General features: G+C 43.1%; 1 protein-coding gene across 1 annotated transcript in view; it reads right to left on the bottom strand.

Annotated features, from left to right (window-relative positions):
- Nucleotides 1–23,962, bottom strand: part of FASN (fatty acid synthase) — a 48,706-nt gene that overhangs the window by 7,766 nt on the left and 16,978 nt on the right. The window contains exons 13-37 of the mRNA XM_062591403.1: nucleotides 23,463–23,597; nucleotides 22,973–23,176; nucleotides 20,223–20,338; nucleotides 19,616–19,791; nucleotides 19,102–19,293; nucleotides 18,757–18,837; nucleotides 18,480–18,665; nucleotides 17,988–18,167; nucleotides 17,558–17,761; nucleotides 16,216–16,526; nucleotides 15,682–16,071; nucleotides 13,602–13,766; nucleotides 13,274–13,392; nucleotides 13,016–13,170; nucleotides 12,459–12,662; nucleotides 12,111–12,261; nucleotides 11,221–11,399; nucleotides 10,598–10,717; nucleotides 10,331–10,453; nucleotides 8,953–9,176; nucleotides 8,474–8,675; nucleotides 7,283–7,434; nucleotides 6,713–6,804; nucleotides 6,411–6,562; nucleotides 2,791–3,033 (exon numbers count right to left, since the gene is read on the bottom strand). Of these exons, the coding sequence (XP_062447387.1) occupies nucleotides 2,791–3,033; nucleotides 6,411–6,562; nucleotides 6,713–6,804; nucleotides 7,283–7,434; nucleotides 8,474–8,675; nucleotides 8,953–9,176; nucleotides 10,331–10,453; nucleotides 10,598–10,717; nucleotides 11,221–11,399; nucleotides 12,111–12,261; nucleotides 12,459–12,662; nucleotides 13,016–13,170; nucleotides 13,274–13,392; nucleotides 13,602–13,766; nucleotides 15,682–16,071; nucleotides 16,216–16,526; nucleotides 17,558–17,761; nucleotides 17,988–18,167; nucleotides 18,480–18,665; nucleotides 18,757–18,837; nucleotides 19,102–19,293; nucleotides 19,616–19,791; nucleotides 20,223–20,338; nucleotides 22,973–23,176; nucleotides 23,463–23,597 (4,456 nt within the window). The remainder of the gene's footprint in view (nucleotides 1–2,790; nucleotides 3,034–6,410; nucleotides 6,563–6,712; nucleotides 6,805–7,282; nucleotides 7,435–8,473; nucleotides 8,676–8,952; nucleotides 9,177–10,330; nucleotides 10,454–10,597; nucleotides 10,718–11,220; nucleotides 11,400–12,110; nucleotides 12,262–12,458; nucleotides 12,663–13,015; nucleotides 13,171–13,273; nucleotides 13,393–13,601; nucleotides 13,767–15,681; nucleotides 16,072–16,215; nucleotides 16,527–17,557; nucleotides 17,762–17,987; nucleotides 18,168–18,479; nucleotides 18,666–18,756; nucleotides 18,838–19,101; nucleotides 19,294–19,615; nucleotides 19,792–20,222; nucleotides 20,339–22,972; nucleotides 23,177–23,462; nucleotides 23,598–23,962) is intronic.

Below are 23,962 nucleotides of genomic sequence, written 5' to 3'. Positions count from 1 at the left end.
GACCTACATTTCTTCCCCCCTGCTGCCACTTGTTCTGCCCCATGTTGCCACCCAGGTTTCTCCCTAGCTTCTCCCTTTGTCATCTTCACCTACTCACAGAATCACAGAATGGTTGAGGTTGAAAGGGACACCTGGAGATCATCTAGTCCAGCTCCCCCACACCTCCAACAAGGTCACTTCAAACAAGTCCTCGCCTAGGACCCTATCCAGACAGCTTTCGAACATTTCAAGGATGGAGACTCCACAACCTCTCTGGGCAACCTGCTCCACTGCTCAGTCACCCTCACGGTAAAACAGCTTTTTCCTTATATTCAGCTGGAACTCCCAGCATTTCAGTTGGTGCCCGTCGCCTCTCACCCTATTGCTGGACACCACTGAAAACAGTCTGGCCCGATCCTCTTTACATCCTTCCTTCAGATACTCATCTGCAGTGACTAGCTCCCCCATTCAGTCTTCTCTTTTCCAGGCGAGACAGCCCCAGCTCTCTCAGCCTTTCCTCATTTCAGAGATGCTCCAATCTCTTAATCATCTTAGCAGCTCTTTGCTGGACTTGCTCTAGTAGTCCCATGTCTCTCTTGTACTGCAGAGCCCAGAACTGGACACAGCACTCCAGGTATGGCCTCACCAGGGCTGAGTAGATGGGGAGCATCACCTCCCTTGCCATGCTGGCGACACTCTTCCTAACACAACCCAGGATACCATTTGCCTTCTTTGCCACAAGAGCACATTGCTGGCTCATGGTCAACTTGTTATCCACTAGGACTCCCAGCTGCTTTTCTACAAAGCTGCTTTCCAGCGGGTCAGCACTCAGCTTGTACTGGGGTATGGGGTTATTCCTCCCCAAGTGTAGTATTCTGTACTTCCCTTTATTGTTTTATTATTATTCATGAGGTTCTTCTCTGCTTATCTCTCCAGCCTGTCAAGGTCCCTCTGAATGGCAGCACAGCCCTCTGGGACATCAGCCACTCTTCCCAGTTTTGTATCATCGGCAACTTGCTGATGGTGCACTCTGTCCCTTCATCCAGGTCACTGATGAGTAAGTTGAACAATACTGGACCTGACCCCTGGAAGACACCGCTAGCTACAGGCATCCAACTAGACTTTTCACCACTCGTCACAACCCTCTGAGCTCTGCCCTTCAACCAGTTTTCGATTCACCTCGGTGTCTGCTCATCTCACCCATACTTCCTCAGCTTGCTTATAAGAATGTCATGGGAGACAGTAGCAAAAGCCTTCCCGAAATCAGGGGAGACAACAGCCACTGTTCTCCCCTCATCTACCCAACCAATCATTCCATCATAGAAGGCTATCAGGTTGATTAAGCATGATTTCCCCTTGGTGAATCCATGATGATTACCTCTGATCACACTCTTATCCTTCACAAGCTTGGAAATGGTACTCAGGATTAGCTGCTCCATCACCTCTCCTCCCTTCCAGACTAATTCTACAGCTGGTATACTTTCACAGATGTTCCCTCATACTTCACATAGCTTATTCTGTGAAGTCAGATTTACTGTCAGTTGTTACACATGATTCCTTAAATAATCCTGAGGAGACTGTCTTTTTAATTTGTCTGTTGGTAGAAAACTAAGAATCAGTATATGCTTCTGTCTGGAAAAGAGACAGCTGCAGTGGGACATAGCAGAGTTTCAAGGGTTTATTCACTTTCAATACAAGAATAAGGGACAAATGACAGTAAAAGGAAGCAGGTTCAAAACAAATGCAAGAACATGGCACTTCTCGTAACACATGGTTAAGCTATGGATATGAGATGTTCACATACGATCAGCAACAGAGCTGATAAAAGAAATACACTACAGGTTACTAAGAATATAAAATGCCACTATTTGTGGAATGGGGAAATTTCTGAACCACATGTTTGAAAGCTGGAATAGTACTCAGCAAGTTAAACATATTTGCCCTACTATACTCTATTCTAGGATTTTGCTCTTGTGGACTGCTGTTCCCATGTGTTCTCCATTTGCGGAGAGGCACCAGTCCACTCAAAGAACTGCAGAGGCTGAGGAAGAGATATGCATGCTTGCAGAGAAAAGCCCATATTGAAGGAGCAAATGGATTGTTGGGGACAGTGAAAAAGAAGCAGTGCAAAGGGGTGGTTGGAGAGGCAAACGAAAAGACAAGGGAAGAGGAGGAGGATGAATTAGAGGGAAATACAGTGTAGAGTGCCTACAGCAGCTTCACTGCTTTCCAAAAGCATTGAACTGTTTAATATTATCCAGTAACACTCAGCTTTGACCTGGCAGGCTGAGTTTTGTCCACTGGTCGTATTGGCTTCTCTGTTTGGTGTTATACTGTGTCCTAACAAAATCTTAAAGCCCTCAAGGCAAAAAGCAAAAAACCCAGCCAAGAAAAAAAGCAAACTGATTATAAAGGACAACAAATTAAATAAAGGGAAATGGTGCAGAGAAAACAAATACAAGCTTTTTTAAATTAAGTGACAGATAGGGAATCAGAGATGTACAATACACATTTAAGAGAGCACCCCCAAAAGTTCCCACCACTCTCTGAAGCTGGACAACAAGTCTTCAGCTGCTGCTCAGTCTTGTTCTGCCTAGTGGCGTGGCAGAATGAGGGAAACAGGCTTTTTGTCACTGCTGAACACAGGATCCTGGGACAGATGGTCCTTTGACACAGCCCCATAAAGCTATTCTCAGGTTCTCATGCACACTTCTAAGGAAATAACCATACCAGCAATATCCTCCTGACTGTTTAGCAAGACAACTTCTAGAAGTCAGTGTCAGTTATGCAGTTACTAGCCTCTGCACCTACCCAGAATGTGAGCAACAGCTTCCACAATATCCCGTTGGCTGCCTCCTTCGCTTTTCACAGAGATCTTCTCTGCTAGGACAAAACTGGACATGACAGGATGAGGTTGATTCAGAAAGATATCAAGCACCTCCAGGCATGAGCTGATCTGCTGGGGTATGGTTCCTGCAACCACAACCTCTCTGTTTCCCAGTGTCTTCATAAGGATACCCACATCACCAATGGCTCCCCATTGGATTGCCAGCCCTAGAGGAAAAAGCAGAGAAAAGAACACATTAGGCTTTTAACTAACTTAAGTTAGTTGACTAAAGCACTTGGCAGCAACAAAAGGCAGTTGAAAACACCTAGGTGAATGCCTTTGTGCATGAAAGTGAATGTCATTTCCTTTGTACTGTTAAATAATACACATTCATACATGAATCAGAGTCAATAAGGTTGGAAGGGACTTCTGGAGATCATCTAGTCCAACCTCCCCGCTCAGCAGGGTCACCTAGAGCATGTTAGACAGGATTGCATCCAGGCAGGCCTTGAATATCTCAACTGTCTCCAGAGAAGGAGACTCCACAAACTCTCTGGGCAACCTGTTCCAGTGCTCTGTCACTCTCACGGTGAAGAATTCCCCCTCACGGTCAGGCGGAACTCCCTGTGGTTCAATTTCTGCCCATTGCCTCTTGTCCTGTCACATGGGACAACTGAAAAGAGTTTGTCCCCGTCCCCTTGACACCCACCCTTCAGGTACTTGTACACATTGATAAGATCCCCCCTCAGTCTTCTCTCCCCCAGGCTAAACTGGCCCAACTCTCGCAGCCATTCCGCATAGGGCTCCAGCCCTCTGATCATCGTTGTAGCCCTACGCTGGACTCTCTCCAGTAGCTCCATGTCTCTCTTGTACTGGGGAGCCCAGAACTGGACGCAGTACTCGAGATGAGGCCTCACCAGGGCTGAATAGAGGGGCACGATCACCTCTCTCGACCTGCTGGCAACACTCTTCCTAATGCACCCCAGGATACCGTTGGCCTTCTTGGCCACAAGGGCACGTTGCTGGCTCATGGTCAGCTTGTCATCCACCAGCACTCCCAGGTCCTTCTCTGCAGAGCTGCTCTCCAGCAGGTCAGCCCCCAGCTTGTACTGGTGCCTAGGGTTATTTTTCCCTAGGTGTGGGACTCTGCGCTTGCCCTTGTTGAACCTCAGGAGGTTCCTCTCCGCCCAGCTCTCCAGCCTGTCCAGGTCTCTCTGAACAGCAGCACAGCCCTCAGGTGCATCAGCCACTCCTCCCAGCTTGGTATCATCAGCAAACTTGCTGAGGAGGCACTCCGTCCCCTCATCCAGGTCATTGATGAAGAAACTGAACAGGTTGGGACCCAGTACTGAGCCCCGGGAGACTCCACTAGCCACAGGTGTCCAACTAGATTCCGTGCCACTGATGACGACCCTCTGAGCTCTGCCTTTCAGCCAGTTCTCAATCCACCTCACTGTCCGCTTGTCTAACCCACGCTTCCTGAGCTTGTCTAGGAGGATGTTATGGGAGACAGCGTCAAAAGCCTTGCTGAAGTAAAGGTACACAATGTCCACTGCTCTCCCCTCATCTACCCAACCAGTCACTCCATGATAGAAGGCTATCAGGTTGGTTAAGCAGGATTTCCCTTCGGTGAATCCACGCTGGCTACTCCTGATCACCTTCTTTTCCTCCATATGTCTGCAGAGGACACCCAGAATGAGCTGTTCCATCGCCTTTCCAGGGGATGGAGGTGAGGCTGACTGCCCTATGACTGCCTGGGTCCTCCTTTTTGCCCTTCTTGAAGACTGGAGTGACATGGCTTTCTTCCAGTCCTCAGGCACCTCTCCAGGACCTTTCAAAGATGATGGAGAGAGGCCTGGCAACAACATCCGTCAGCTCCCTCAGTACCCGTGGGTGCGTCCCATCTGGGCCCATGGATTTGTGGATGTCTAGCCTGCCCAGAAGGTCTCTAATCCTTTCCTCCTCAACCAAAGGAAAATCTCCCCTTCTCTGGACTTTCTCCGTCACGTCCAGGCTGCAGGATTCATGAGGGCTGCCCTTAGCGGTGAAGACTGAAGGAAAGAAGGCATTCAGTAATTCTGCCTTCTCTGTATCCCTTATCACCAGGGCCCCTGCCCCATTCAGTAGCAGGCCCACATTTTCCCTAGTCCTCCTCCTGCTGCTGATGTATTTGAAGAAGCCCTTCCTATTGTCCTTGACATCCCTTGCCAGACTCAATTCCAACTGGGCCTTAGCCTTCCTCGCAGCATCTCTACATACTCTGCCTGCATTCCTATAATTCTCCCAAGTAGCCTGTCCTCTCTTCCACATTCTGTGTATTTTCTTCTTCTGCCTGAATTTGGCCAAGAGCTCCTTGCTCACCCATGCAGGTCTCCTGCCCCTTTTGCTGCACTTCTTACTCATAGGGATATACCACTCTTGAGCTTGGGAGGATATGATGTTTGAATACTAGCCAGCTCTCCTGGACCCCCCTTCCTTCTAGGGCCTTAACCCATGAGACTCCACCAATTAGGCCTCTGAAGAGCCCAAAGTCTGCTCTCTTGAAGTCCAGGGTTGCAATCCTGCTTGTTGCCCTAGTTCTTTCCTGCTGGATCCTGAACTCCATCATCTTGTGGTCACTGCAGCCAAGGCTGCCCCCAACCTTCACATCTCTAACTAGTCCCTCTCAGATGGTAAGGACAAGGTCCAGCAGGACACCCTTCCTCGTAGGCTCCTCCACCATTTGTGACAAGAAGTTGTCATCAATGCATTGCAGGAGCCTCCTGGTCTGTTTGTGCCTTGCGGAGTAGTCCCTCCAGCAGATGTCAGGTTGGTTGAAGTCCCCTATGAGAACCAAGGCCTGTGATCATGAGGCTACCTCCAGCTGTCTATAGAAGGCCTCATCAACTTTCTCATCCTGGTCAGGATGAGACCTGTGGGTGTAGTAGACACCCACAACTGTGTCCCCTGTGCTAGGCTGCCCTTTGATCTTTACCCATAAGCTCTCAGCTACCTCCTCCTCCTCCCTGCCTAGGCAGAGCTCAATGCATTCCAGTTGCTCTCTCACATAAAGAGCAACTCCAGCACCTCACCTTCCTGGCCTGTCTCTCCCAGAAAGCACATAGCCATCCATGGCAGCATTCCAGTCATGTGAGCTATCCCACTATGTCTCCATGATTGCAATGAGATAGATCACAGCCCTGCGATCGCACACAGATCTCCAGCTCCTCCTGTTTGTTCCCTATGCTGCGTGCATTGGTATACATGCATTTCAAAGAGGTGGTTTCCCAGGAAGGGTGTAAGGGGGTCCCCCATAGCCGTTTCCAAAATGCACATCCCAAGCTGCATGCACCCCTTGGAGGCCCCCCAACCCAACTTGTGTTTCATTGTCTACCCTGTCTGTATGACATGCCCCCTCCTACCTAGTTTAAAGCCCTCTTTACTAGGCTGGCCAACCTGTTTGCAAAGGCAAATGTGCCCCGCTTGGTGAGGTGAACAGTTGGAGAAGAAACACCTTTCAACACTCATGATCAATCAGACAAGTCCACAAGTTTTGGGGAGCTGGCTCTCCTCTGGATTTTTGAAGGGATGTATTTTTCCACCAGATAGATAAAAGTTATCATACCTGGAAGTCCATCATGGTGTCGCTGCTCACAGATACGTTCCATGGTAGAATTGGCAAAACCATAATTGCTTTGCCCAGCATTTCCTCTTCCACAGCTTATAGAGGAGAATGCAACAAAATAGTCCAGGTCTGGACACTTCTTACGAGTCACCCTTGTCATGGAACAGAGAGAGAAATCCATTAGAAAACCTTGCTAACTACATGTTGCCACAGAAGGACAGAGCAAGACTAAAATGACTAAGTTGGATCAACTTCCATCACCATACATGCAATTCATATCTGTCCCTTCTACTGAGGCTTACCAATCCAAATGAAGGGTGCCTGAATATTTGGGCTTGTTGACCTCCCAAAAGAATTCTGGCGTCTGATTTTCAATCATGCCATCTCTAAGGACCTATTAGAGACAAAATAAACACTTTCAGTACCTCTAGCTTTTCTGTTTAAAGTTGCCACGTTTTGACATGTGACAGAACTTCACCACACAACACATTTTTGTAAGTCTCTAGCACAGACATACCCTGAAATACAACAATGCTAATCTTTTTTTTTTTTTTTTTTTTTTCCTCCCCTTAAGTCTGTTGTTCTCAGTACGGACACTGCAGTCTTACCTAGCAAGCTTCGTGTCCCCAGGGGTCATAGGAAACACTCATCTTATCCCAGAACTGAGCTGGCTGACCAAATACTGTTGCTTCCCAAGTCAAGAGGCCAGACCTCTAAGCTTATAGGTCACTAGGTAAGGTTAGAATAAAATGCCTTTTGAAACAGAGAGGCAGTCTAAAACTCTCTGAACCTGGACTGCTGCCTACCCTCCCTACAAATACCATTTTAATGGCTTTCATCTTTTATGAGCCTTGACCATTTCTAGCACTTACCACAGCCAAATTAAAGATGCCCCCAACTGGTCCAAGCTGCAAAGCTTCTTCTATCAATAGCTGTGTTCCTTCAAGTGTTCCAATATCACTGGTGGATACCAACACTTGGATTCCCAGTTCTTTCCATTCTCTAACTCGCTTAGCCTGATAACCTGCAAAAATAGGTGAACAATTCACAAGATGAAGCCTTCAAAACACCATGCTTTGCATAACCTATTTCCTGCACTTTTATGGTTCGATAGGGATTGAACAGATAAATAATTCCTGATTCAGCTAAACAGAAACTCAAAAACATGAGAGCAAAAAATAAAGTCAATTTGATGCAGAGACAAGAGGAAAACTGGACAGAACTCGAATAGGAGATAGAAGTCACTTGCATGTCTTAAGTATTTTGAAAAGTGTGCAGTAGTGAAGGGAAATTAAGAATTTGGATACTGAGATAGGAAAGAATGACTAGATTAGAATCAAGGCATCAGGTAGTAGTAGCACAACCAAAAACAGAAGAAAGAATAAGAGTATTTGTATCCCATATGTTTGCAGAAGGGGTATAATTGAATATCAATATATACAATAGAAAGAAAAATTTGAAAAGTCAGAGTAAAGTTTTGTTATTGCCAAAGATAAGAAATCTCAGTACTGAGACTGCAGTGAAACTGATGCCTCAAATCTCAGTAGAAATGCTAATTGATGTTATTTGATACCAGGGTGCATCTTTACAGATGGGCTGTCTATGTGAAGGGTCAAAGGAAATATTCCTAGGTATACCCTGAAGAACAAAAATAGATTATCTTTAGCAAGAACAGTCATAGGTCATTGTTTATGGCATTCAGTGAGCCACTGGATAAGTCTACGAGGTAGCTGGGTATCAACTTTTGGAGAGGAGGTAAAAATAGAAGTAAGACCTCAGGAAAAATCCTGGGAAAAAAGAAAAGGAGAACATGGATTGACAGGATTAAGAAGCATAAAATGAGAAAAAAGTTGCTAGAAAGAGAGGCTGAGTCAAAGGGTATTTCCTTCTTTAGGATAAAGGGAATGACAGCTTGTTTGAAGTGAAAGGATGTACTCATGTGGGGAGGGCATGGGGGGAAGGGAGGTCAAGACATTCATATTTGCTGGTAGAAACGTAAGAGGAAAGACTACAGATCAGAGCTGAAAGACAGTCAAGTCCTGTCCTTTATGATCTTTACTTACCAGTTCGTATGCCAGAACGAGATGTCAGCATAAGCTTCTGTGCTCCTCTCTCAATTAGCCACTGTGCCAACTCAAGGCCAAATCCTCCTAGGCCCCCTGTAATGATGTAAGACTTGGTAGGTGGACAGGAAGTTCGGCAAATGGCAGAAAATTTGACTGGTTCAGATTTTCTTAAAGGATATTCCTTCTCCTCTTCTTGGACCTTCCAACAAAACAATGAAGAGTTACAATTAGATAAACGATGTGCTTCCTGTCCTTCCATGTAGACTTATACTCCTCCAGTCATCGAGGATCAAATTTCTAGATCAGTGACAGACCTTAGCTACAGATGTTACAATGTCAGCAATAAGAGACATAACTCCTAAATATGCTATCCTAGTTAGCCAAGCTGAAGTTGCCTATGTTGGATATTTCAATCCAATTCATCTACACAGGATGATAGATGAAGCAGAGAATCAAAGTTACAACTATCTCATTACCTTGATCATAACTTTACCAATGTGTTTTCCTTGTGCCATGAACCTGAAGGCAGCTTCTACCTCTTCTTTGTTGAAGACAGTACTCCTCAGGGGTTTTACCACACCATCTTTTATACCTTTCTTCAACAACTCCGATACTACCTCCCACTCTTGGTTTCCCTCCTCAAAGATTGCATCTAGTAGTATCCCATGAAATGCTACATTCTTGAGGAAGAGAGCCATTCCTAGAAAAAGCAATTTGGTTATAATCTCATGCACTGCCATTTCAAAAATAGTCTTGCTTCTGCTTCAGAAGCATTTCTATGAATAACATAAAAGCGAGGGGTAAAACAGTCATTAGTTGCTAGAATTCCAGGTTTTTCAAACTCACATATGTGTACATAGTTTCTAAAGGCTATATTAATTAGGCTGCTTCCTTCCTTACATACCAGGTTAGCAGACACTCCACTCACATAAAGCAGCATCTTGTATTTATGATACAACTGCAACAGGATAAACTATAAAATAGTCAGTCCAATATTAGAAAAGAACACTTTGCACATAGAGACAGCTGAATCAGAGGTCAGAAAGAAGTTAGAATTCCATGTGCATCCCATCCATCTCCACAGATGCTTCTACAAGGAAGAATCATTCTGTGACACTAGCATCTTTTGAAATTTAATAAGAATACAACAGGAGAACATTCTTGTCATTTTTCACTAGCCGATTGCATTATAATTCTTGAATTTGTCTCTCCATCCAGGAGAAATCAGATAAATCTTGCCCCCCATCATCAAATTGCAACAGAAACTTAGCAAAATACCATACTAAGGTTTCCTTGGATCAAATTCTTTGTAATTAGCTGAAAAAGTTCCAATTATTCTTGTCTTAAAAAAAAAAAAAAAAAACTTACTCAGAACTAAGGGTAAAAACTTCACCTCCTACAGCTATGAACTTCATTTGCTAGTTTTACAGTACAGTAATACATTATAAATGGACTTCTTACTTCCCCAAAAGTTTATAATCTTACTACCTTCTAGCCAATCAAGCACTTCACAGGCATTATGTTCTACGCTGATTTTAAGAAAAGACTTTAAGGAAGATAATTCAATTTTGTATGTTTTATGACAGTCTTCCAGGAAAGTAGAGTGCCATGTGTCTCCAAGAAGGCATTTGTTGAAAAGACTAGATAAACTATTAGTGATAAAAGTGAAATAAGTTTTGCAGTGATGCATTATACAAGACTTTTAAAGTCAAAGCAAAATTTCTATTACAAAACAATTATTCCAGCTAAAAACTTTCTGTATTTGGAGATTAGTCTGGATTAAGACAGTGAATAGACTGTGTTGTCATGCTTGCCTAAGCATAACAAAAGATATTTCCTGATACCCTGTCTTACCAAGTTGACTGTTGTTAGACAGATCAAATTTGCCTATTTCCAGAAAGCGCCCATGTCGAGCAAGACAACGCAAACTGGCTTGGAGCTTCTCTTCTGCCAAGGAATTTAGCACAAGGTTGACACCTGCAATGAAAGAAGTAACTATTTAATAAACTCAGTCTGCTGAGAGTTTAACCATGTTGTCTAGTGACCTGTTTCGTCTTTGGAAAGATGCAACTGTGTAATGTGATAACTGGCAAAAGAAAAAAAAATGCTCCCTGAACATACCTTTTCCACTGGTAACTCGCAGTATGTGTTGCTCAAAGGTAGTATTTCGGGAGCTAGCAAAGCTATTAGCATCCAGCTGTGGGAATCTTCTTTGGAGATATTCACGTTTTTCAGCAGAGCCTAGAAGCAGAAGACAGGCTTAGTCTTCAATGATGCCAGTATACTTTGTTCACTTTTTTTTGATGAAAACAGCACATTTTCATCTTTGAGGTCTTCTGAGAAGCCATCAAGCACTAGTTTCAAAGATCTCAAACCTTTCTTCTAAGGTTTGACACCTAAGGTTTGCCAAAATTTAGGACAAAGGCTGGTCTAACAGTTACTGCTTATTTATGTGATAGAGCAATGGCCAGAGACAGACCAAGCCTTACAATGGATGGATGTTCTTTGATCACATAACTCACTTTAACAAGAAGCAGTCTTGTTTTTCTCTTGTACTTTTGAATAGCATAATGTACAGAAGGTAGATGTTTGTTGGTGCGCTAGCAATTTTAAGTAGTCAGCAGCTGTACTTGCCACATATTCTGTTGCTGTCCAGTTAGATTAGGTCAGGGTTATAGCGGATCATATTGGTGAAAAAAATATACATACACAGATTTTCCACCAAATGGGACCTTGGTACTCACCCACAGTAGCAAAGACATGGCAGCCCATGCTCAGGGCAATGGCAATAGCTGCTTGGCCCACACCTCCTGAGCCAGAGTGAATGAGGACACTCTCACCCTTCTTCATACCACCTCGAACCACCAAAGCATAATAAGCAGTAGCATAAACCACAGGAACGGAAGCTGCTTCTTCCAGAGTCCTAAGAGAAGAGAAGAGGAGAAAGTTAGTAGATTCTCCTGATAAAATTTGCTTTTCTGCACTGGAAAGGTAAAACTGCTGATATGGACCAAAAGGTATAAATGGTTTTGAATTATAAGACAATCACAGCTGCTGAGCACAGCCAAGAATTTCATCCTTCTGTAGAAATATTTCAGTATCTAATCAATAATATTGTAAATCCCTGCCCACACTGAAACACATGGAGCAGACAGTCTAAGGAAGAGGGTTTGATACAAATCACTGTACAGAAAAGTGCTTAAATCCTGCAGAGAGTCAGATGACTAAGCCAAACCCTACAGTTCCATTATCCACATTTTGTGGATCAGCCTTCCCCACAAGCAAGGCTAGCTACTAGAGAGATTTGGCAGATAACAAATCATTTCCCCTCCTCAAAGTGCTAGCTTACAATTCTGCTGCAGGCTGCTTTCTGTCAGATCTTTGCTAAATCATGAAGGTCAATAGGACCCCTATACAAGGCTTTTCTGTAGCTTCCAACAAAGGAAGCACAGCGTTGGCACAGGGGTGACAGACAGGGTGAGGAGAAGTCCTCAGACTATAGCTCTGTTTTCATTCCCCGCAGTGGAATGTATACAGTATGCAGTCCTCCACTCAGACCAGGACTGTCACCAGCCTCAAAAAGTAAGGCAAATCTTATGTGTATATATGAAACAGAAAACAGCAGTTGACCTACCAGTTTGGGGGCACCTCCCATAGAAACCTCTTGTCACAGTCCACCACTGTGGCCAGTCCCTTTGCTGGCAGCAATCCCATCACCCTTTTTCCAGCCAAGTCCCGTCCTGAGAACTCCATGCCCAGCATGCACTGCTGCAAAGCCCAGTTACCTAAGAGAAGGCAAACAGTTTCACAAAGTGAACTTCCAAAACTCCTTGACCAAGAATTTACTACATCAGAAGGCTCTGAAAGTTGGAACCTTAGAGAAAGAAAAATGCTGGGATTTGTCTACTACTTACAAAGTTCCTAAGTCACAACAGGAACTGAATACATGAATACAGTTTCTTCTAGCGCAGTTTTAACTCACCAGGTATGGCATCTGGAGAAAGTTTTCCTGTGGCCAACATAATGTCCCGGAAATTGAGAGATGCATAATAGACTTTGCAAAGCTGAACATTAGGATTAGTTGTGTGAAAGTGACGAAGTGGGGAGACAATCCAACGAAGGGATGAGAGATCTCCACGAGTTAATACATTTACATAGGCATATTCTGTCAGTTCCTGAGGTTGAGCTGCAGAAAAAGGAACAGTAAGAACTTCACCTATATTAACATAGGTTTCCAGAATGAGTAAATTTCTTGAGGAGTTGCTACCTTCTCCCTTTGCTCTCCACAAAACCCATTCTTATCCTAGAATCTACCTGTACCCTAAATAGCTCATCCTTCCTCCCAGAGTGAACAGTAGCATGCTCTGGTGCTGAGCTAGACAAAAAAAAATCCAAATTATCTATTAAAATAAACTAACTTCTCCCTCACAAAAAACTCCAACCTAACAACAACAAAACAGCCCAGCTCCACAATAGCTACTCCTGTTCCATGTAAACTCTATTCTTTTGGGCCTTGCAAGCAATCCTCCAGTGAGTTACCTTGCTGCAATGGGAGATGCCTGAAGGAGCCCCACTTTCCATCACGATACACATTCATCACCAGGTCTCTCTGAACAATCTTTTGCATCTCCAAGGAAGAAAGGCTAGTGGGTGGGACAGGTGACGAAGGATTCAAGTTGGAAATGAACACACACCTAGAAGCCAGAAGTTGTCATTTTGTTTGTTTTGCTATAGGCAAGAAAATAAGCTAACAGAAAAACCATCGTGTCCTGTGTGTCTCAGGGCATACTTTTGTACCTGATTCGGTGGCCTTCTGCTTCAAGGCGGAGGCAGTTCACCATTCCTAGGATTCCTGAATTCCCACAACTGGTGGCAGTCAGCCACACAGGCTGCTCTGAGGAGTCAGCCAAGATCTCCTACGAGAAAAACCCCAAACTGTCTTAGTAGGAATCACAAGAAGAAAACAGCCCTTGCAACCTTAAGGCAGGGGAGAATAACTTTTATTCAAAAAACCCAACAGTTGAACACACCTATCTCCATACACACACCTCTTAAAACGCTGTTAAGTGTATCTCATTTATAAAGTATAATGATTTGGAAATATCCAGAACACAGAAATTCTCACCTTCAAGGATTCAACCCACTTATAATGGGTGTCATCTACTGGCAGAAAAATAGGTGTTTTAACAGTGGCTTGCCGGCGACACAGGAAAATAACTGAGCCAAAGAAAGATCTTTTCACTGCAACCAGATTCAGTGAGACCTCGTTGAATAAGCCCTCCCATTGTGCCTGTTAAACCAGGAATAACAGCAATTAATAGCAAAGTAGAAATCACGTCTATACTTTCTGATGCATCTCCCCAAAGATGACAACTTTACCAGGAACAATAGGCACTGTCCACCTCTTGCTTTTGCTTGAAACCTTGGCATCAATTTTCTCTCAGTATAAAGACATATTTGATTAATGTAATAGTATTTTATCCATGTCTAGACTATTTCTTCTTCCCCAAAAGATTCTCAACATGCAGTAATACAAATATCTTTGACAACTGTGGAAGCCTTGGTTAGGAAAATGGTCTTTCCACAGTATCAAGTGTGGAAAACCGAGCAATGACCATGCTATCAAATCCTGTGTAGGATTTGACTAAAAATTTAACTCCAGCACTCTTAGTAAGCCACATCCACAGATGGAGGAAAAGGGGAGGGAAAAAAAGAGGCAGCACATGAATCCACACACACATGACAACAGTGGAAACTGTACACGTTGAGTTTAGATGTTATTAATCTATGTCATGTAAACTCTGTCTGTAATAGAAAAGTAGAGTATGACAGAGAAAACAAGAAACCCCACTTCTGCTTGAAAAAAGCTAGCAGTGGAGAAGCACTTGCACTTAAGTTGCATAGAAATAACATTTCAAAAACAAGAGAATGAAAATGTGCACAGAGACATTGAGGCTCTGCTATCTGAGCAGAACAAAGAAAGCATACATTTGTTTTTCCTACATCAGGAACAAAACAGTGGGCAGTTCTGACTGGGTGATGCCTTGTATCAAGGACTAAGGAAAGTAAGAATTAGATCAAATCCCATCCACTCTCTTCTGCATAGTATCATTTTCTTTAGAGAAGGTGCAAGCAGCACACACATCCTATCCAAGGGATTTGCTAATATTGAGATACTGACTCTTATGAGAGATCTAAGTTTTAAGATGGTATCAGCTTCAGCAGGTTTTTAACTCCTTCTGCAAAGATGCAAAGCCAAAGAACTTGTCCTTCTTTCCTCAAATCTCCTTAAAACTCTTCGCAAAGAGTGATTGTCTGAATCCATTTTTGTGCAAAATTCCTAATCCAACTACTGCACTCCAGAAATATAAACAAAAAGTTAAACTATTGTAAATACTATTCTCTTCCCGAGTGCCTATAGACACTCGGTTCAGAAAGGCTGCATATGTTCTGTTGAGGGGCAGTTTCGTGTTACTGCTTAGCTTAACAACTAGCTGCCAAGAGAAGGTGATGTATCAGTTCCTACTCTTTCCCTGGTCACTCACTCATACTTTCTCTTATGCCAGCACTGGCCTTGCTTCATCTGCATGATGCCTTTATTTACAGCTATAGGGCACTTAAACAAACAAACAAACAAAAAATAAAATAAATAAAGAAGCAAAACAAAAGACACTGGTCCCCTATATTTGCTGATTTAGTTTGCCATAACTCATTACGGAATCAAAGTGAGGAGAGAGGGAGAAGTACAAAAGAAACGCCTTCCTTTTCTGGGAGCAGTTCAGTGTTGGAAGAGGTTAACTGGTTTATGAAATCTTACCCCCAGTACAAGGAAGAGATTCTGGTATTGAAGCATTTTAGGATTCTACAGTAGAAAACTGCACCCCCCCCCAAATAATGCAGCACATTAACTAGCACCACTCATAACAGAAATAATGTTTTCATATGGATTATATAGACATAAGTGACAATAAATCATTTAAGAGAGACACTCCTGGACTGAACTCACAGAATTTGCTCTCCCAATCTAATAAGCAGAAATTCCCAGTTCTTTTCTCATCTGAAAAAGTAGTGGCTCTTTCACATTCCTGCAGAGGGACTCAATGGAAAGTGACATTGACTCAACATTCCTCACAGAAGAGTCTGTAAGCAACATACTAACTCCAGACTAACTGCTGAGAAAGTATCCATACTTCCCAAATGTTTACCTGAGCCAGGAAGCTGCGTCTCTGCTGTAGGTCTGGACTTGTAAGAAAACTGATAATTTCTCCCAGAGTTTCTCCTTTAAGGAGCGTGTGTAGCAAAACAAATCCTCCTTCTTTCACTGCAGCTGCTAAGTTAGACAGAATTTCAGTGGTGTTCCCCAGAACATTTGTTGAACAGTTGTATACCAACAAGTCAGCATTGGTCAGATTTCCAGAGGGAGGACTAGATGGATCCCACTGGCTAACGGAAACTCCAGCATCTTGTAGCTGTGTTTCATTATCTGAAATAGTTTCTACGTTACGGTCAGTGGCAATGTAGTCCACCTGCAACAGGGGCTGAGTATTCAGAATACTTGTAACACGAGAGAAGAGATATCCGCTTCCTGCAAGAGCCTGTGAGAAAAGAAGTGGGGAGGGGGAAGGAAAACCAAGCTGAAACATGAATAATATCCAGAATTATAACTGGAACAATAAAAGACTGATCAGGTTCCTGGAAGGTCTGGAAAATATTATCTATATCTTGGGCTTCTAGCTAACCTCCACTATCTTCATCCTGTGACTGGTCATGTTCTCCAGTACCACATCCAAGCAAGCCCTCAGCTTTGAGGAATCCAGCAAGCCATTGAGAAGAGGGTCATCCTGGAGGTGCATTTTCTCTTGAATCACGATCTGTTCCAGCTCAGAATGGAGGTTTCCATTCAGTTCTAGATGGCAGATTTCAGCAAGGATATGCTGAAGGCCCTTCTGTATGGGTGAGGACTCTGCAGCAGCCCCTACAGTTTCTAGTCCAGGAATGGCTAATTTGATCCCATGCACTGCCACCTTTGCCTGTAAGTTCCGGATCAGATCTATAGAACAGAAGGAGTGAAGGGAAGAGTCAGATTTCAAATGCTGTGTCTTTTCCTTTTATGGAGGAGAGTATCCCTTCCCTCAAATTTTTCCATTTGCTGTAGCAGCTGACAAGCACCACAAATTATGGCATCCTATAACATTAGTCTAGGCACAAAGATGTAGTACATGCTTCTGTACATTCTCATGACTGACATTTTACACAGTAGTTGCAGTGTCAAAACAAGCAGGCTTGGAGAACAGATTGTGTAGCAAGACAATCTAGCATACCAAATATACACCATGGCAAGGCTCTTACGGAAAGAGGGCAACTAACAGAAAACCTCTGGATGATGAGAGCTTTAGGGAGGTGGTAGTGGGAAAGCGTAGTTTCTCCATATTAAAAACAAACACACACAAACAAACCCCACAGTTTTGCTTTACAGCTGGGTGAAAAATAGCCCGTCTTGACTGACATCAGCTACAGAACTGAGAGAAATAAAATCCTACTAAAACATATGTAAAAACTTGGTATACAGGATCCAGACATTGCAAGGAGTAGGGAAAAAAAAATGTTGACTCCTATTACCAAATTGAAATATGAGTGTGAAGTCACTCTATCAGCCTAGAAAGCCAAAAATGTCATCTCCAGACATGGCAAAATTCATTGCTCAAGCCAAAGAATTTTTTAAAAAATAGCAATTTATTTCCCACTGATGAAAGAACACTCAAGAGAAATGAGCTATTTGTGCCTCTTTGCTTACAGGACACTTGTGGCATCTGAAACACTCCCTGTCATAGAAGGGCAGATGTGCCTCCCACACACCCCAGCTTTACTCCTATCCACAGTCTAGAAGCACCTCAGGCAGACCTAGCTTTTAGCTTCTGGCAGGCTCTACAGACAGAGGACTTCTGCTCAGGTCTTGTACAGATACCAGTACTTTATGTCTTGAATGCAGTAAGGACTGAGCTAGCCAGAATTGTTTCTCTCAGACATTTCTGACAGGCCAGAAGATGGCACTAGTGCAAAAACAAAGCAACCCCACTCTACCTTTGCAGTGCTCCAGATGGGCTTGAAGCTGAGAGCTAGAAGACAAACAGTTGCTCTCAGAATAGGGCAAAAAGCAGAATTTTTCCAGGGTGGGAGGGACTCGTTCCTGTTGTCGTCGTGGCGCCACAGAAGCATGGAGACCACTGATCTGAACACCTCCTGCTTTGAGGCTATCAAGGTAGCGGTCAAAAATGACATCAAAAGCTGCAAGACAAGAAAAAACCCAGAAGTTTGCATCAAACACTAGAAGTAATTGTATTCAAGGTTAATTAGCTGAACAGTGCTTTGTCAGCCCATGTTACAGAGGGAGCTGCAGAAAATCTTGGAGACTAAGAGGGCCTCCAAAAATCCAGCCTACTTTTTAGTAAGTCAAACATTTGTGCACACAACACTCAAACTAATATAAGCCCAAGTATGAAAGACATATTACCTTTTATATCATCTTGGTATTGGCACACGTGCTCTTGATGCAGTACCGGGTCAATGCACACTGATCGAATTCTGGTAGGTAAGCGCAAACTGCGCCCAGTCTCAGCTAAAATTATCATGTGCAGCAGAGTGTCTAGGAAGGTCACCCAGTTTCCATTCCACAGAACCTTCCCTGTGTTTGCTGAAAAGTAAAAGGCAGGGTAGTCTCATTGGAATTTTGTCAGTCAGCAGATATAAGGAGTCACTACTTGTCAGCTGCAAAGTCTGTGGCACCCAGCTTCCCCTGTAAAATCCAATAATCAGTTCTACATGGGAGATAACTTTCCCACTGCACTATCAAGACACATGGTCATCCTCCATTATCATACCAAAAGTACACCACCACCTCATGTAGCATAAACAGCTTGGCCACTAATACAAAGTAAATTAAAATACCAAATAATCATCATGATAACAACCATGTTCATTATTCTTCTACAGAAAGTAAATTCACCTTCATTATTACATTCCAGAAGGCCCTGGAAAGTTGGTCCATAATTATATCCACGCAAATGCAGCTCTTGGTAAATGTCTTCTTTGGAGAGGCCAGACTTAGAGCTCATCCCTACTTCAGTCTGAAGGTCAGCTGGGTGGTTATGAAAGTTATTCTGAGCAGTGTTTTCTAGGAGGGAAATCTTCCCTGATGGGCACAATGGAAAGAATAATTGTCACCGTCCATAAATAACGAATTTGGGTAGGCCAGGGTATGCACAGACACTTTATCCACTCACCACTCACAGCCAGATTTCCATTCCCTGACACTTCAAAGCAGTGGGAAGCAGGCATGAGTCTCACCTCCAGCTGCGTTGATCCTGCAAGAAATATCAAAGAGGTCTGAGAGGCCATTCACTGCCTCCAGTTTCTCTCATCCTCTCCAGACTTGCACTGCACAACATGGAATAGAGATGGCCATAATACATGCTACCTGACCATATGAATTGACCTCTTCATTTTGTTATGTTGTACTCTTCTGTGTATGCTTTCTGTTATGTTCTTTCTCACTTCCTCCTTGTTTCTTTTTCCTCCCACTCCCTTCACCAGGCAGTTCTGAAGTCATATCATCACCTCTCACTCACCCTTTTTGGGAAGGATAGTTGCCTGATGAATTGTGACGTCTTCAAATATAACAGCCATTTGTTCCATGCCCACACCAAGAGACCGTGCCAGAGTTCGCCAAGCCAGCACTAGATACCCAGTTGCTGGGTACAGGACTCTGCCATCAATGCAATGACCAACCAAGTAGTGGTCAGGGGACTCAGGATTTACATCTGCCAAACAATAAAGAGTACAGTAATGAAAATTCCCTAATAAAGAGGTCTTTCCCCTTCAATGTCTGTAAGAGGTTCTAGTGGTTTCCCCAACCATCCTGACTGGGAATATGTAGCTCTTAAAACTTCTGTCAGTCTGAATCAAGACTGCTCAGTTCATATTCCTTCATGCCACTTCAAGAACAGACCCAGCCTCCTAGAGAAAACGTCTCAAGCTTCAGAAGACTGCTTCAATGATGCTGCTTTGAGTTTCTTTTTCTGTACTGTTACTAAAAAATGTAAAGGTAAAGTGGGGAGAGGGGGAAGGGACAGGCACACACACCAATATTGTAGACTGAAGCTGATGCAGAGCCTTTGGAACCTGCTGGAAAGTCTTCAGCTTTTGGAACATCCCAGTCCTGGCTGTGGTCCCATTTTATATATGGAGAAATAAGTGGGGTTCCCACTGGGACAGGATATTCCACAAGTGGGAACAAGTTATTTCCAAGAACTTTTATCCTAGGAAGACAAAAAAGAATTAAGAGGGGGGAAAAAAAAAGGAGAGAGAGAGAGAAAAAAAAATGTTGATGATGGCACTTAAGAGGTCAGACAGTAATAATTCATGGGACTCCTGGAGAAGTCTCAGACATCGAGTTCAGGAACATTGCAGCCAAATCTGTAATTCTTACAATCCATGAGATTCAAAGTTTATTTCCACGAGCTAGTCCAGATTCCTAGGCCTCTGGACTGGGGCTCCTTCCCTTTGAAAGGGAAAGGCACCTTCCCAGCCCAAGCAGTTTGTAACCCAAGGCATTTTTCCTAAGTGGCATAACTATGTAAAGCAAAGAGGTAAATCCCATCATTTTCTACATTTCTTAAAGCAATGTCTCAATTCTTGTTTGCTAGGAAAGAGATCTCAATTCTGTCCCAAATGATAGCAGAATCCTTACCCAGTCAAATGAATCTTTCCAGTCTGTGTTAGGAAGAACTCCAGGTTATTTTTGTGGTCTCTTTTCATCAAAGGCAGAATGGTGCAAGTTGGTTTCAAAGTTCTCCTCAAGATAGCCTGGTCAAGTAGAGTTCAGAAATCATTGCTGGAAGGCATCACTTTCTTCCTTGTTCCTGAATTTATTTCTCTGCAGATCTCCAACCACTTCTGCTTCTGTGCCAGGTGCTGGTATGTGCACCATTTTAAACAGGAAGAGAAAGCAGCAGAAGAGCCACCTCCCAGCCACCAAAGAAGCAGCATTTCTTGTAAGACAGAACCTATGTAATATTCATGAAATTCTGCCAAATCACATACCTCCCTTTCCCAAGTAGATTGTCAAGTAGAGTCAAAAGCTGCACTTCAAGAACTGCAAGAGTATCCTCGAGCCTCCCATTTGCACAAACACACACAGAACTCAGACCCTTGCCCCCAGTGTCAGTCCTTTTCAGCTTGAAGCATCCCACAGCATTTTCCAAACAATAGCTATTAAACCCAAAACCTTGCCCTAGACATCTGCTCTTTAATTCGGTGCTGCATCTTTAAATGGGAGAAGGAAGAAGGAGAGAAAAACCAGGACTCCCTCAAACCCAGCTGATAAAATCCTTGTTTGCACTAGAGTCCAGAACTGTATGAGTACAAAAAAAAAAAAAAAAAAAAAAAAAAAAAAATCTTTTCCACAGGGAGGGGAGAATTTGTCTAAAGAGCTCTGCTCTGATTCTGCCTTTCTCTGCCTGCCTGGCAGTTGCTTTCAAAATACAAATAAGCCCAATATGACATAATAAATATATACTGGATTGGAACTCAGAAGCCTTATACAGCCCTGACATTTGATTCCAAAATCACTATGATTCCGCTTAGACTTTTCACCTCTAGCATGCCATTTAGCAAACAAGAAGAACCAGCCCTCAAGCTTTTTCAGGGACAAGCACAAGACCCATAGCACTGATCTTGTGGGGAAAGCACATTCTTGCAGACTGCAAGGAGATTTTCATCCACATTACTGCTTCAAAGGGGGACAAAATGGGAAAGAGGTACTGACTATTTATACACTTGTATTCAAGAAGCAGGCTTCACAGCTAGGTCCTGACTGCCAGTGACTATGCAAGTACTGCCGTACACAAAATGGCTAAACACAGTTATCCAAGAGTTATAATCCACTCCCCCAGTTAGGCTTCTCACACAATGAAGGCATCTAACTCTCAGGAAGTTCCCAAAAATACACTTCTAGCCATAGGCTAGAAAAATAAAACATTTTCAGTGGCATTCTGAAAAATGTGAAGTATACAAGACATTTTGCGAACATCTGATGTATAGATGCCGAAGCATATGGGAAGCTGATCAGAGCGCTTGCTGCCTAGAAGTTTGCCTTTAGCTATAGTCACCTAATTAGTAGCGTCTCAAATAATATTGTTAAGCAAAGCAAGACTTTACTTCAGCATAACGATAATCTGATAATCAGATTTCCTGGAGGAGGGGGTAGTGAGGGAGAGGGTCCAACTCCCCAAACATTCCCCTCACACACATCCTCTCTCCCCTACCCACCTTTTAGGGATCCAAAGGCACAGCCTAGCTTTCTTACCTTGATCATTTAGGTCAAAATTCCCAAGGAAAAACAAAACAAAAACCACCACAAACAACCCCCCCTCCAATTTTAAAGGTCTAATGCTTTAGTGGATTAACACTTGGACACTCTCACGGCTTCTAAAAATGTAATGAGAAATGCTGTTCATTTTCAGCTCCTATTGAGGGAGAGAGGAAGAAATGGAGGAACGGACACCATATACCCCAAATATACTAATATCAAGATGAGTGCTTCTAGCCATGCTCCATTAAGCTTGAGGATAAGTTATTTTTATTTGGGACTCCAGTCTTCCCTCCTTGAAGATTTATATGACACAGAACAACTGAATATTTTTAAGAGATACAACACTGTATATTGTATTCTTTTAATTAGTTATATTAGTGTAGCGCTGTTTCCTTTTCTCACCGAACTGCTATAGCAGTGCAAGTTTGATGATGAAACCTTTCAAATTAAGCGAAAGAGATCAGTATCAATTGAACTAGGTTAAAAAAAAAAAAAAAGGAAAAAAGAAAACCCTCTGTTAATTAGGGCACAGATGGCAATAAAAGATTTTCATAGAGATGGTCTGTTTATTCTTGTTCCCCTCGCCCCTTAGACAATATCATTTATCCCCACTGCACCAAATAACTATTGGGGGATGAGGGAGAAAGAGGCTCTTCAATCACCCATATTTCTTCATTGCATCCTTTGATTGAGGTCTCCTATCAAAATAAGGATCTAAGTCTGATCCTTTCAGCTTAGCAAGAACTGACAAAACTACAAACCAAGATACTAAGTCTTCACATTTTTCCTCCCTGCTGCATTCTTTGCACACGCTATTTGATCCAAATGATTAAGGGCTTTTCCTACTCATTGCACAGTTCAGTGAGTTGACTATCAGCTATCTGAAATGCATAGCAATGAATAAAGGCAACCACGTCAAAATGGGGGTGGGGAAGTGGTAGTATGTTGGGAAGTGCGCTTTTTTTTTTTTTTTGAAAAAAAAATCCTAAATATGAGAGACTTGAAACCGTTGAACAGAAAAAGTGTTCTCAGAACTAGAAAGGCAGTATTCCTTAATTCTCAAACCTTCAGTCTCCTTCCTACAGCATACCAATATAGTAGTCTACTGACAAAATTGAACACAATACCTGTAAGAGAGCATGTGGAGCAATCTCCACTACAACAGCATTCTCTGGAATATGCTTCAGACCTTCATGGAATAGCACTGGGTTCACCAGGTTGTTCACATGATACTCTGCAGAGGAATCTCTAGCCAAATCACTCTGCCACTGAGATTCAGGGATAGATGTACTGATCCACCGTGCTGAACGAGGTTTAGGGTGTGGAATGACCTACAAATAGATAAGATAGAGGAAAGGGAGGAAGGTTACAGGTTGTAGATGATAACAAGACAGACAAAAGCAAGCCAACCCCTCGCCTTCATGGGCCATTTTTCTCAGCTTGATTGCTCAGGACATCCTTCTGCTTGAGGCCACAGGACCTTTAACCATAAGTACCACACACTTGTCAAAAGACTTCCCTCCTAAAATAAGGAGTCTCCTTGAGCTCAGCATCAGCTCTACTCAAACCCCAGCTGTCCCAGAACAAACTACACGAGCAGTAATTGAGCAATATTACCTTTTTCAGGGCACTGAGCAGCACTGGTGCAATCGATGCCATGTAATAGGAATGAAATGCAACCCCAGCACTGCGTACCTCTTTTGCAAACACACCATCCTTTTTCAGTTTGGTTACAAACTGATTCACAGAGTCCTAAGAAGAGGAATAGAAGTGCATTAAACATAAAACCCTGCAACATATCTAGGATCTGGATTAATTGCTCTACTCCCCCAACACACTCCATCACTGACACAGAGGGAGCCATAGCCTGTGATGCTGTTATTGTCCTTCTGAGTCTTTCATCCATCTCTTGTCATACCCATGGCTGTAACATTATTCAGTATGAGAGATCTCTAAGTATTAACTCACTGAGGCACTAACATCACTTTCTTTCACTGGACATTTGAGTGTTTAAGTTCATAATAAGCACCATGTCCCCTCCCACCACTTCACTACAGCCTCCCTTTGCAAGAAACTAAGCCCTAACTTGGCTTCACATTTTCTCCAAACTGGAACTT

The sequence above is a fragment of the Rhea pennata genome, chromosome 19 (assembly GCF_028389875.1).
Source record: "Rhea pennata isolate bPtePen1 chromosome 19, bPtePen1.pri, whole genome shotgun sequence".
NCBI lineage: Eukaryota > Metazoa > Chordata > Aves > Rheiformes > Rheidae > Rhea > Rhea pennata.
Note: the sequence above shows the minus strand (reverse complement) of the source record. Positions and strands in the feature narration are given on the sequence as shown.